This window comes from Phalangium opilio, unplaced genomic scaffold (genome assembly GCF_054372755.1).
Source record: "Phalangium opilio isolate 3A_F unplaced genomic scaffold, DU_Popi_V2 ptg000063l_1, whole genome shotgun sequence".
Classification (NCBI taxonomy): Eukaryota; Metazoa; Arthropoda; class Arachnida; order Opiliones; family Phalangiidae; genus Phalangium; species Phalangium opilio.
The window spans coordinates 3,151,295-3,166,588 of NW_028324180.1; the positions used below are offsets into that span (position 1 = coordinate 3,151,295).

Below are 15,294 nucleotides of genomic sequence, written 5' to 3' on the forward strand. Positions count from 1 at the left end.
AAAACACATTTGGATTGATAATTGTTATGTTTATTTATAGCACGCAATTTGGAATTGAATTTCCCTGGTTGTTATTTATTTATGGTATTCATTATAATTATTTTCCAGTAAATAAAAATTTTGTTTATCACGTTTAAAGCTAATAGTTGCGTATTTTTTAAAGGATTTCATTCATAGCTTTATAAGGAAAATTATTTTGGACACCAGAAAGGCTTTTGAGGATAATTAGTGATTGTGTCCTAACTGGCAAAAAATAGACCTTAACAAGGAAAAGCTATGAATAACTATAATTAATTTTAACTGAATCTAAAATGTAAGTTTCACTATGAATACATGAGAGGGATTAAAAAAATGTTCAAAGACAGTCATACGTGAAGGTTGGATTTAAAAAGTGTGAAAAGTTCAACATTAACGTTAGAGCACCAATAATCATTTTGTTAATCTCTCAAGTGAATAATTCAATGATGAAAAAATATTTATACACATTTAATACTAGGACTGTAAAATTGAGAATATATAATAGCCAGAAAAATAGTAAGCATGGGTTTTAATGTTAAATTATTTTAGGTATAAAAAAGGGAAGGGGGAGTTTGTTAAAATACTGGTAATATACTTAAAGATGCTTTTTAAAATTGGTGGTGATTTGTTGGTGTAGAATCTGCAGTTTAGCTCAGAGAGTTAATGAAGCGCCTTGTATTTCGTTAGTGACATCTTCAATCCAGTTGATTTATTTTTTTTCTATATTTAATACTATTGAACTAAGATGGCGTTAGTGGTAAATGTCGTTAATTGGTAGCTTATTTTACTGGTTCCATCGCGCTTGGTTTTGTTTTATTGATGTAGAGTCTGCAGTTTAGTTCACAGTTAATGAGGAGCCTTGTGTTTCACTATTAAACTAAGATGGCGTTAGTGGTTAATGTCAATAATCGGTAGGTTTTTTACTAGCTCCATCGCGCGTGATTTTGTTTTGTTAATGTAGAATCTGCAATTTAGTTCAGAGAGTTAATGATGTGCCTTGTGTTTGGTAGCGACATCTCCAGTCCATTTTATTTTTTTTTTATATTTATTACGTTTGAACTCAGATAGCATTACTGCTTAACGTCATTAATTGGCAGCTTTATTTTACTAATTCCATCGAGCTTGTTTTGTTTGGCAAACGTCCGTAAAATAACGTTCATAAGGCGTTTCGATGGAAATTTAAATTGAACTCCAAGGTTAATCACAGTTGGGTTTTTTAGAGTTACGAGTGAAGTACTTGAGGTTTAATCGGGTAGTGAAGGAGGGGGGATTAGGGGTATTTCACCACCCGCGGACACGGGGTAGTCAGTTCCTGTAGGGTAGGCATGCTGACAAGTCCCTTATTCCCTCAAAACTTTGTCGCCCAGAAGCTTGGCTTACAGGAGTGCGCCCAAACTCCCAACATAGTGAAGTACATAATTTTAGTAACAAACCATTGCTGTTCTAAATTTTAATAACGTTGAAGCAACTTTTGTTCAAAAAAGTTTTTTTAGCGAATTCATATCTGTTAGGAACTTCTATTGTGTTGATGAACTTGAAGGCAAGGCTTGCCAAGCCTTTATATAATTATGCAGGGAAACCAAATAATTCACATGTATTGTTTGGCTTGACGTTCTATAGACACTCGCTCAACCAATACGAAGGTTATTTCTTTGATATCTTTGCTTTTTTAATCCAAAGTCGCTCTCATTCTTTGAACACGCCAGTCTAAAGTGTCTGTTGTTTCTGCATAGAAGTTGAATATTTATATTTCTTGATCTGTCTATCGAAGTCTTGTGGTGTTGTTTTTTATAATGATGATGATCATATTTTTTAGCTGTGTAGTTTTAACCTTTTATTATACTGGTAAAGGCTATGATGAATTATCTTTCTGTTGAAGCTTAGCAGCTGGCACGTGTTGATACAATACGCTTATAATTGTACGAAAATAGTCTTTAAATTGCATGTTTCAAAGTTGAAAATATGAACTGCTTGTAGCATTTATGTCGAAATAATTTTATTCTTCGTTATATTAGTTATCTAAAGGGGCGGAGGGGGAGGAGGCAAAGAAAACTTTACCATTTACTGGCTATTATATGTTCATTTAAATATGAGATTTTGAGGGTCAATTTTTTAAATTTTGTCAGGCAACTCTAAAGGCCCGTTTTCATGGTCGCTTGTAGCGTGTAAATGGCTAGCTTGCGCGTAAAAAGCGGGAGAAAATCGCAAGCATTTCCATTTTCATGATCGCTTTTAGCAGACGCTTGTAGCGTGAGCTTGTAAAACTTGATTGTGGAACGCTACAAGCGCGTATCTAAACGAAACAGATATTTCAAGCACAAGCGCCGCGTACAAGCGGATCATCGACGTCACGTGACTCGAGAGAGACCAATGAAATACATATCTTTTTTGAGGCGTGTTTTAGGGGAATTTATTTAAAATGGCGGCGAAACCATCGAAGAAAGAGTTGATTGAAAGAAACAAAGAGAAAAGAAAACGGGAAAATGAAATTAAAGAACATTTTATCGAAATGGTTAGAGAAAGGGAGGTTATTTGGAACAAAGCCTCGGTAAATTACCGAAATCGGGATTTAAAAGATGCAGCTTGGGCTGAAGTATTTCAACTATGCCCGGATATGGCGAAAACAAGTGAGTACAGTTTATAAATGAATTAATCGAAGTAATTAATGATATTTTTAAAATCTGATAGAAGAAGAAATCCAAAAAAAATGGAAGAGCTTAATGGACAACTTCCGTTCTCATTTTAATTCAATGACAAAGTCACGGAGCGGTGATGGATTTGACGATGAAAAAGATATATCAATGGTTAAATGGCCCCATTTTAGTCAAATGATGTTTTTAAAAGATGTTATTGCCAAGAGAATGTACGAGTGAGAGTTATGAGAGTTGTGACTATCTTAATAATAACGCTTTATTACAACATTGTTCAGGACGTCTACCAATTTTCAATGTACAGAGAATTCCAACGACGCTACTCTGGATAAATTGAACGGCAGTAGTTCAAATTACACATCAAAGTCGGTAGTAAATGTAAAGACTTGCTCTATTGGGTTTCATTACTACATACATAAGTCCCCTCCCCGGCCCCCCCACTATAATCACAAAAAATTCATTCTTGAAATAATTACACTTAATTTTTGGTTAATAATATATGTCTATTTCTGATAGATTGTAGGTGATGATGGGGAGGAATTTTCCATTGATGTTGAGGAGCAACCCACGTCGAATCCGCAGCCAGTTTCAACCTCTAGTACTGCAGAGCAACAGACAACGTCTAGAGCTAGTACTTCAGGAGCTACTGGAAGTGTTTCATATTCGGAAGATACTGGCAACACCTCATCAGGAATACCAGTAGAGAGCTCAAGTTCAAGTGAGACACCTACATCAAGGAATTTTCGTGTCTACAATTCGGCAACCTCCAAGGAACCAACGAATAAAAGATTTGTTAAAAGGAAAAAAAGGCCTCTCGACGATGAATCTGCTTCAATTCTAGCTGAATTAGCGAAAATAAACAAGTATGATATTAAATGACGATTCAATTAATGGTTTACTAAATGTAAATTAGTTAAATTACATTCATATTTTCAGACAAATAGATGGTCAACCTGAGGATAATACGAGCAAATTCACAGACTACATTGGTACAATACTTCGACGCTTGCCGGAAAATGACCAAGAAGAATGTGAATTTGTACTTTTAAACGTAGCTTTAAAATATTTAAAGAATAAAAAGTCTGTTGGCTAGTAAATTTTTATTCAAATTAAATACTATTTCATTGTACATGTGTCACATTCAAAGAACAAACTTCACAAATAATGAATTTAATTAGTCGTTTAACAAACCAAGTGTAATTTCATACTGCCAGGGAACTTCACCCGCTGGAGTGGAAAAATATTCCTTAAATTTGTCCCTGATTTCTCCAGCCTGCCAATTGTAATTTCTGGCCGCTGTACGTGCGATATTTACAAGTCCTTTAGCGGGTTTATTAAGTAAATCTGACTGCCATTCTCCAGTCACCAAATTGCCTTCTTTGTCGAAATGATCCGCGTAAACCATTGGGCAATATACCTTGCTACCGGATTTCAATTCTTCTGCCATTAAAAAGTTATGCAAAACAACGATAGCTTTCACGATAACATCCACATTTTCGGGAATCAGACCAATAGAGGTTCGGAGAATTCTCCACCTTGCGGCAGCAATGCCGAAAACATTTTCACTACAACGCCTAGATAATAAAAATAAAAACTGAATTAGTAATTAGATTTAATTTCAAAAGGTGAAATTAGTAAAATCTTGGACAGAAAGGAGTTTAAAAGGGGCAAACAGGTTTTTTCACGAACTGCCGAACGTTTTATAAACAGAGGATCCTATTTTGGTACTCCTTTTCGGCTCCTTTCATGTCAGAACGTTATACCTTGCACGGCTTAACCGATAGTTAAATATTCTTTTTTTGTCATCTAAACCGTCTCGCGAATACGGTCTCATGAACGTTGGTAGTAGTTGAAAGGCCTCGTCGCCCACAAGTACATGTGGTACTTCGATAGCCGATCCTGGTAATTTCATTACTCCAGGTAAACCCACTCTGCCATTTTGCAAGGACTCTCCAAAAGTGGAAGCCTTGAAGACCCCACCATCAGATGTTGACCCATAGGCGCCAATGTCAATAGTTAAAAACATATAATGGGCATCAACGACTGCCATAAGCACAATTGAGTTGAAGCCCTGAATGACATATTTTTAAAAATGATTGAAATATTTCATTTGGAAATTCTACAGGGCCGGTAGGCCCTTGTAGATATGACTTGATACTCTTTTGTAACGTTAAAGCAAAATTCACATGCTTTTACCAATTTTCCTATGGAGATTAACATGGGGTTTTTCGTGATATTTAACCATCTCTAACTGAAAAACTAGAGCGAAGTTACTTTTCGGAATACTCTTAATTTAACAATTAAGTATTCAGGGTGTGCGATCGGCTAGTCTAATCAGAAACAATTAAGTCTAAGTATGTTAATTTTAGTTAATTACAGAAGTACTTGTTTCGACCATCGTGATTGGACATAATAATAATGCTAGAGCTCTTCGAAAACTCAAAATAACCAAGTATCTATAGTGTAGTGGTTATCACGTCCGCTTTACACTTGGAAGGTCCCAGGTTCGAGCCCTGGTAGATACATGACTCGACTATCGTTATTGGACACAATAATAAGCTAGATCTCTTCGAAAACTCAGAATAACCAAGTATTCATTGTGTAGTGGTTATCACGTCCGCTTTACATGCGGAAGGTCCCGGGTTCGAGCCCTGGTAGATACATGTTTTGACCATCGTGATTGGACATAATAATAAGCTAGATCTCTTAGGAATCTCAGTATTACCAGGTATGTGTAGTGTAGTGGTTATCTCGACCGCCTAACACGCGGAAGGTGCAACGTTCGGGCCCTGCTAGATGCATGTTTTGACCATCGTAATTGGACATAATAATAAGCGGTAAAGAAAACATAATTACTCAAAATTTAATTACATTAAGACTGAAGCGACAGATATTATATAAAAACGTCTTGGTTTGGACCAAGGCCGAAAAAACAAACGATATGTGTGAGGTTTATCAATTGACTGAAGTATCAGATATTGAAATTTTTTCTAGTTATTTTTATACACTCAATCCTTAATCAATATTTAATTCAATCAACTGATTTTACTGTTAATCGACCTAGTCCCTCTAAATTAATTGAAAAAATTACATATCTACGCTTTTTCAAGAACAATTACATTTTCCGAAAACATTTTATCATGAAATTAATTATTTTGAAGGGATTTCGTGTCGATGCTCACTAACTTGTGAGCATCTTGACCGACATAGTTTTAATTGTTGCTGGCTTGACAAATTTTCAAGTTTGCACCAAAAGAAGTTTAAATCTGTTTTAAGTTGTTGATAAGACTGTCGTTTAGAGTGAATGTCGTGTACTTAAGACAAAGCAACAAAGTTTATCCTGTGTGGTAAAGGGTAAAGATCACATAAACAGAAATACTTCTCAGACTTGTTATATTCATTTCCCGCGGAAATAATATGGTTAAACACATCATTCATTACTAGTTATGCCAAGAAGGTCACATTTAACTCCGACACCCCCTCCCTTCCTCTATTTTCAAAATATATGGCATTTTATAATCACCAGTGGTTTCAGTGTATGGGTCATCTGAGCCGTCGCAACACACTCAGCCAATATTACCATAGACTGAGTTATGACCAAGAAATTCTTAAGTACGGAAAAGGAAGTTCCAGTGCAACTTTACCATCAAAGAGGCGACAATAGAAATGTAGCATTTCGATATACGAAATTAAATGTATAAATTCGCGCAACACCCTTGTTTGGCATCCACGATCAAATATTTACATTTTCCATTCGAGTTATGCCAAAGTTCGCTTGCTTTTTTTAGACATCCAGTAGAACATTTCAAATATTCAATACTGTATCCTCAACATGATAAATTAATTTCACGATAAAATGTTTTCGGAAAATGTAATTGTTCTTGAAAAAGCGTAGATATGTAATTTTTTCAATTAATTTAGAGGGACTAGGTCGATTAACAGTAAAATCAGTTGATTGAATTAAATATTGATTAAGGATTGAGTGTATAAAAATAACTAGAAAAAATTTCAATATCTGATACTTCAGTCAATTGATAAACCTCACACATATGGTTTGTTTTTTCGGCCTTGGTCCAAACCAAGACGTTTTTATATAATTGAATATGCCTCTCTATTTAGTCTACTACCGCACATAGCATACCTTATAATTATGATAAAGGGAGCCTGATTTTGGGGGCTGTTGAATCATAATATGTTTTCCATCTACTGCCCCGCAGCATAGAGGAAAATTCCATATGGCTTCATAGTCCATAGCAGCTTTTCTCCAGGTTTCCGTTGTTGGGGTCTAAATATTACGGAAATTCATTAACTCTCAAAAGCACAATGTACTGATTTTAATTTTGTGACTAATCTTTGTTAATTCTCATTACTTACTGCCAAATAGTCAGGTTGCAAAACGTCCCATAGCGAGTGACAAACTTGTTTTATCACCGTAATAGATATCAATGAAATTAAAGAAGAGTTTAACGTCTCAATTCAAAATGTAGAAAAGTCTATAAGTTCAATAAATCAAAAGATGAAAAAGACGCAACAACAACTCGATGAGTTAGCAAAACAAGTGAACGATGAGCTCAAATCAGCTGAACTAGTAGACTATGAAAATAAAATTAAAGACGTAAATCACAAACTCCAAACGCTGCAAGATACCACTTCTGAAAGTCTCCAGCTTCTTGAGGAAAAGGTAAATCAAACATTAACTACACAAAGATTTCCGTTCGCGATATTACCGCCTACCCACGGAAGTGATACTACAAACAAACTAAATCAAGGGAAAACTATTTTGCAAATTCCCTGTTCAAACCGATTTGAGGCGCTACAAAAGCAGACATCTCAAGACGTACCTCTGAACGCCAAGGCCAAAGGAAAAAAAACCCCTGCACCTCAACGCCCTTTGGTATCGAAACCAACAAACAAGGAAAATAATAAACGTCAAGGAACGATGCCGACCGAGCTAGCGGCAAATTGCCGAATTAAACCATCAAATAAAACCCAGGATTTTCTGATTGGAAATTGCAGTCCTACCTCCAAAGAAGAGCAAGTAAAAGCACACCTTTCCAATATAAATATAACAATCGTAGGCATTAGGCAGACCTATAAATCCTCTCTGCCAGAGGCAAAAACTAAATGCTTTATTGTTCGAACTACAAATGCTGCTAGTGACATGTTAAAACCTGATATATGGCCCCTAGGAGTTTCGTGCATTGAGCTATCAGAAAATAGATATGCAACCACAAAACAAAATGCAATCTGGGGAACCTGCGACGACCCAAACCTGTTACTATGGTCAAATGCGCCAAACTCTGTCTATGTACTAACGCATTGTGACCCAAACACGACTGTAGACGATATCACTTTCCATCTTCAAGAACTAAAAATCGCAAATGCATTGATAAAAATGGACTCGAAAGGGGATCTCTGGACACCGGACTTTATAATTGAATGTAGCAGTAAATTTGACAATATTATACTAGATCTAGATAACTGGCCAAGCCCAATGTCCATAAGAAGATATCGTAAAAGAAGAGAGCTACGCAAGGACGAAGTATGATGTGACCTGCCACCCTCAAATACAACAACAAGGAAAGGTTTAAAAATTGGACACTTAAATGTTCGGAGTATTGTAAATAAGGTCACTGATATAGAAGCCATTTTGACGAATTGTGATATTGACATATTGGGCGTGTCGGAAACATGGCTACACCCAACCATACCTGACACTATATGCGACATAAACGGGTATACAATCTCACGTAAGGACAGAATAAATAAAAGGGGGGGTGGACTATGTGTCTACATCAGAAATGACATTCCTGTGACAATAATTGATATCCCAATTGCAAGCCAAAATAGACAATCAGAATTGGAAAGTATCTGGTATAACATTAATTATAGAAACTCAAGTGATATACTGGCTGGCCTAATATATTTACCTCCTCATGGTAATTATGAAGAAATGATAAATGAACTGCGCGTTCAGCTAGATAGCCTAGTTAAGAAACCTAACACAGAACTATTATTGATGGGTGATACGAACTGTGATGTACTGGCAGTCCCTAGACTATCTAAAACTAAATTACTACTAAATACCTTTTCTGATCTAAAACAGATAGTTTCTGTCCCTACTAGAGTTACATTTGAATCCAGAACACTTATCGATCATGTGTTTACAAATACCCCAAATAGAGTTACGAAAGTGGAGGTTATCCCTGTTGGAATATCCGATCACGACCTTGTTCTAATTACACGCGAAAAAAGAAGTACTAAAATTGCAAAACATATAGTTAAAACCAGAAATTTCTCTAACTTAGACACAGATAAATTCGTGAAAGCAATTCAAAATAACTTAGCTATGGCACACTGTAAAATCACGAACCCTGACATAGGAATCAATATACTTAACTCTACTATCAAAACTGAGCTTGATATACATGCCCCTACTAAACAAAAATATGTTGCCATTAAAAATTCCCCTTGGCTCAATCCATTTATTAAAAAGCAAATTTATTATAGAGACAGGCTTAAGACTAAAGTACGAACGTCCATATATAGAGACAAGTACCAAGAGCTATTTCGGATTCAAAGAAACAAAGTTATTACCTTAATTCGTGAAGCAAAGTCAAACTATTTTCAAAGTAAGCTAAAAAATTCGACCCCTAATAATGTATGGTCAACTTTGAAGCCATACATTAAACTAAAAAGTGTTAAGACAGTGCCTAAAATTTTAAAAACTAGTGATGGCATAATAGATGATCCAAAACATATTGCCGAAAGTTTTAATAATTATTTTATTGGTGTTGCTGAAGAACTGACTAAAGGGAAACAATTTCCTCGATATGAAAATAGCTTAACAAAAACTCCAAACGACATTAATCGATTGGACACATTTGAACTTACTACAGAACATGAAGTATTTACCCTACTTAAGAAACTTAAACAAAATAAGGCTGCTGGAATAGATGACCTATCCCCTGCCATATTTCGGTCACTAGCTGCAGTAATAGCAAAAACAGTTGCATTAATTATAAACCAATCCTTGATTCTTGGACTTTTCCCAAATCAGTGGAAAGTTGCAAAGGTTACGCCAGCATATAAAGCGGGTAATCCGCAAGTACCACAAAATTATAGACCAATATCGGTTACACCCACCCTAGCAACTATTTGTGAAAAAGTTGTCTATAAATCAGCATATCAATTCTTAAATGAAAGTAACTCCTTATATGTATTACAATCTGGTTTCCGCAAAGGCTACTCGACAAATACCTGTATTTTTAATTTGTATGAAGGTATTCTAAATGGTCTTAACCGGGGTCTATTTGTCATTGTGACGTTTATAGACCTCTCGAAAGCATTCGATACGGTTAAACACGAGACTCTAATACGCGATCTTGAAATAGCTGGAATAAGCTCTAAAGCACTCGATTGGTTCCGTTCGTATTTAACAAATCGACAACAAAAGGTTTACTGTAATGGTCAATACTCTTCAACTAAGAATGTTAAAACAGGCGTACCCCAGGGCAGTGTCCTAGGACCTCTACTTTTTAATGTCTATACGGCTAAAATACATAAATCTCTGAAACACACCATTTCAAACGAATATGCCGATGACTCTGCATTATTATTATCAAGTGAAAATCTTTTGGAGGCTATTGACCATATGGAATCTGATATTAAAAACATCAAAAACTCATTGCTCTCTAAGGGCCTTTTATTAAATGAATCTAAAACAAAATTTATGATCTTTAGTCCAAACAAAAATGTAAATAAGCAAGCCTTAACTATCCAAACTATTTGTGAAGGAACAATAGAAAGAGTCTCTACATTTAAATATCTAGGGATTTGCTTGGATGAAATGTTAACGTGGAATTACCACATAGACTATGTAATTAAGAAAATTCAAACGCGTATCTGGCTTATAAAACCACTTCAGACAAACCTTAATTACGATATATTAACATTATTATATAACTCAATTATTAGACCTATTTTTGAGTATGGAGACATTTTCTATAATACTGCTTCTAACTCTAATTTAAAAAGATTGCAGATCATGCAAAATAATTGTGCTAGGTTAGTTATGAAACAGCCAAAGAAATCGTCCGCCTCATTAGCGAGGAAAAGTGCAAATATCATTGAGTTAAATTCAATTTATATGAAAAACTTATTAATACTGATGTTTAAAATTAAACATAAAATGGTGCCCCAATATATTGTCGAACGGTTCCCTCCACATGACCATCATAAAAATACTAGAGCTAGTGACACCGATTTTGTGGTGGAAGTTTTCCCATCTAAATTCAGGACCAAGAGTGTTATGCAAAATGGAATTAAATTATGGAACGAACTACCTAGGGCTATCAAAATATTGGATAATATTACTATTTTTAAAAATGAACTTAAAACTTATCTCTCTTTAACGAATAACGCAATATGTTTGTGAAAATTTTTAATTTTTGTCATGGAAATTTTAACTTAATCATAGGACCCTTTCGTAAACAAGATATTATCTTAAAAGGATATCCTAAATAAAGCATTTATTTATTTATTTATTTATTTATTGTGAGCTGATGTTTTGCTCATGCGAAAACAGTAGGCCATGGAAGCAAGGGAATTACCTGTAGCTAAAAACCTGTCAAATACTAGTTATTATTTATTCTCTAGAGTTTAATATTTAATAAAAATGGTACCTTAATGTAACGGCGAGCATTTCTCCTGGTGATATGATATCAGAACGTCCAAAGCATTCTTTGCTCAATCTTCCCTTCATTAACCCCAAAAGATAATCAAATTGATTTGGACTCATCCGAGTGTAGTTCTGAAAATAACTGTGGTCGTGTGCTCGCATGGATTGGAGCTATTTCAATAAAATAATTTAATCACAAATTAAGACAAGGCCTAGATAGTGAAATATAAATACATACCAAAGATCCCCAATCTCCCTCGGTTTTGCGATTTTGCCAAATCGGGTGAACCCACCAACGTTTGTCTCTATACCGCCTTTTCTTATTTTGTTTATTTTTAATAACTAATAGAGATATTAACAATATTTTCTTCCGAATAAGAAGTTTCCGACGTGTTGCATCCGCCATTTTGAAAAACATCCTATATCCGCTCCGCGAAATGTGGGAGCGCGCGCATTTTAAACGCGACCATGAAAACGTTAAAGCTTGGAACGATTTTCTCCCGCTTGTGAATCACAAGCGGAAAAAATTCGCTAGCAATTTGTCCACGCTACTTGTAGCGTACAAGCGACCATGAAAACGAGCCTTTAGCTTTAAGTTTGGAAACAGTGCTGCTAGAACATGACAATTATTGTTTTGCGCGTGGGTTACCAAAGGGACAATGAAAAGGTTATAAAATTTTGAAGAAAAAAAATTATTCCAGAAGGCTTTGCAAATTCTACACCTGTTGGTTTTACTCAATGCCACCCATCGCTCAGACTACTCCAGCTGGTGAGAAACACAAAGAGAATATGCAAAACTTCCTGGAATATTAATTGTAAAAAAAATCTTTTAGTTATTTTATTTACAAGGGTAATGTAATATATATATATATATATATTGGTAACCGCAATTGGGGAAATAATTCTCAAACTTTATAAAAACAAATTGTCCAACAATAGTAGGATATTAGTTAGTGGGACAAATTAATAAGTTCATATGGCTATTAAGTAGTTTAAAAATAAATTTTTGTAAGTGCTATTAGATTGGGTCGGGTACACATTATTGATAAGTTATACAAAGAAAAGGTTATATTAATAAATAATATTTAAACATAAAATCTTCGCTACAGGGGTTGAAATTAAAACATTATAATATTAAATTAAATTAATTTAGTTTATAAAATCTCGTGGATTTTTTTTGAACGGTTTGAAATTGTTAATGCAAAAAAAATTATAAGCGTCTTAATGTTTAAAAAAATATAGCGCGCTTAAAAGAGAAAAATGGTAGTTGCGAAATTGATATTTAGAGAACTCTTCGAATATATTAATTTTAATCAATATTTATTTAAAATTTGAATAAGAGTGTTTTAATCTCAGCCCAAAAAAACTGTTCAATGTTAACTAAAAGGATGCGTTTGTGTCAAGACTTTCACCAGCTTATTAAAGATTATTATTTAATCACATGGCATTACCAACAGGGGCTACGTTTTTAACTTGTTTTTACATGAAATACCATTGGGGCAAGAATAATACAGCGTACTAAAATTACTTCATTGGAAAATTCTAAAGTTAATGCAACAATCATCATCCTTTTTCATAACAATAGCATGGCCCTACAATCCTCCCTACAGTTATTATAGTCTGGGCAACATCAAAATTTATCTCGAACCATTGTAAACCTTTAACTTGCTCGAGAATTAACAATTTTACCCAATCATAAAATACTTTAAAGCGAATATGAAACTATTAGTATATCTTTGACAGATATGATGCTCCTTTCTGGTACGAATATTGAAATTTTAGGCTTTACCCGTGGTAAATTTGATATGGATTCTTCAAGCACGTTAGATTCCCTTTAATGTGTCTGGACTCTTTCCAAGAGCAGAACAGTGACGTCAGTCAAGTTACTGACGAATCTCTCCCTTTTTCTGATCATTGTATCACTGACCTCGTACCAGCCGTTGTCTTTTCTCACAAAGTTCACATAATGTCCCTCGGCTAACGATTGACCTTTATGAATAATCACTCCTTTAGTTTTAAAAAGCATCTTGCTCAAAGTGACATTTTGATTTTCAAAACTTGATATTTTGGTCGAAATCTTAATTGGACGACCATCTTTGTAATCGCCACGGAGAAGACACAAAAATACGTACTTCCCGCTGGATATCAATACATCACGCTCTTGTATTTTTGGGTTGTTACAAAATACGCATGGCATCTCTGTCAATCTCATTCTTTTTTCTAGAGATTTCCAATCAATTTTATCTCGGTTTTCTAGTGGAAGATTGAAAATGTTGCTTTCAACAATATTTTCCGAATTTTGTTCAACTTGACATTTGGGGCATTTGGTAACATTTCGCGACTTTGACCAAAAAAGATCTTTTAGAGCCTTAGAGTAATCGCCTTCCATTTCTTGGCTTAGTGTCGTCAAGAGTACCATCAAAAATTCACTGGCGTCTTGTTGAACGTTTTGCGTAAAATGATTTCCGACAGCCATTCTCAGTTCCAACCCTTTACGACTGAAACTACCTTGAGAACTCTCTATGTCGTTTATCGTGTTTTGGAGGCAACGTAAAACTGGTTTTTCAATGAATGACCCATTGTAAGATTTAACCAATTCTCTTAATTCCGGCACTAATAAGAGCAGTTGCAAAACGCTATTTGAGTAGCACGTTACTTGATCATCGTTAGCTAAGCCCTTCAAGGGCAAACTATCCAAACTCTGTTGGGCTTTCCTTTTCTTCTTCGGTGTTTCTTCACATCTCTCTTCCTCGCCTTCTAAAAGGCTTTTAGATAGTGTAGGCGCACTTCTTTTCCCACCTCGACTTTCTTTCGACTCCGTTATTTCCAAAAGAGGCAGATCTGGCCTATATTTTTTGCGAAGCCTGTTATACTCCATAATGGCTCGTCCATCCGCCTTAATTTTAGTCGGATCGAACTGTAATAGATGGAGTCCGGCCAGGACGTCACTCTCGATAAAGCCACATACGCCATGCCCGTTCCGAATAAATTCGAACCCAAATCCATAATGGCGCATTTTAAACTCATGCCTTGGCTTTTGTGTATCGTAATAGCGTACGCCAGGATGACGGGAAACTGGGAGCGTTTAACGTAAATGTTTGCCATGAGCAAAAATTTGACGCAAATTTTCTCAACTAAAAAGTCAGTGTTAGCGTCGTCGTTATTCGGTTCGCGATCTACTCTTAGAAAAATCCCAGTAACGTTTCCATGTTCGTCCTTCTTGAACCCAGTTACGAAACCCATCGTACCATTTACAACGCCTTTTTCAAAACTGTTATTCCTTCTGACCATTATTCGGCAGCCAACGCAAAGAACTAACTCGCTCTCCAAACCGCCTGTTTTGGACGGTTCGTTTTGTAGCCCTTGCAGTCTCCTGAGAATGTTTTTATTCATTTTTCTGCCATAGTCAGCGAGTCTATCCTGACAAGGAATGACTTCAACTTTCTCGCCGTTTTTTCGCAGCATATCAAAGTTGAATTTTACGCACATGGCTAATTTAGGCATCAAATAAATTGGGTGAAACCCTTCATTGGACAGCTTAGTGAAAAGCTCCATAGCCACCTCGATGTTTTTTCCTCTAGCAACCAATCTAGTTCCTAAGGTTGCAACATCAGCTTCGGAAATATTTCCAATTCTAACTCTGCTTAGAATGTCGCCGTAACTTTGGTCGTTGGCTTGTCTAACATTTTGCGTTAGTTCATCGTATTTAAAAAACTTCCAAAGATCACTTCCTCCGATGCAATTGAATCTAAGTCTGGCTTCTTCGGAAGTGATTTTGATAAACGCGGGATTTCCTTGAACCGGAGGCAATTGGAAAAAGTCTCCCAAAACAAGAATAAATACAACTCCACCAAATGGTTGGTTCATTTCCCAAAATTCGTTCAGCCTCAAGTGAACGTGAGTCAGTAAAACCGATGAGACCATAGAAATTTCATCAATAATTAA

General features: G+C 35.5%; 1 protein-coding gene across 1 annotated transcript; it reads left to right on the top strand.

The window, feature by feature from the left end:
• The first annotated feature begins 2,148 nt into the window (after nt 1-2,148).
• Nucleotides 2,149-3,798, top strand: LOC149662746 (uncharacterized). Its single transcript, XM_089842247.1, has 5 exons — nt 2,149-2,645; nt 2,707-2,881; nt 2,948-3,047; nt 3,186-3,532; nt 3,606-3,798. The coding sequence occupies exons 1-5, from the start codon at nt 2,438-2,440 to the stop codon at nt 3,760-3,762; spliced, it is 987 nt and encodes a 328-aa protein (XP_089698373.1). The 5' UTR covers nt 2,149-2,437; the 3' UTR covers nt 3,763-3,798.
• Nucleotides 3,799-15,294: the final 11,496 nt, after the last annotated feature.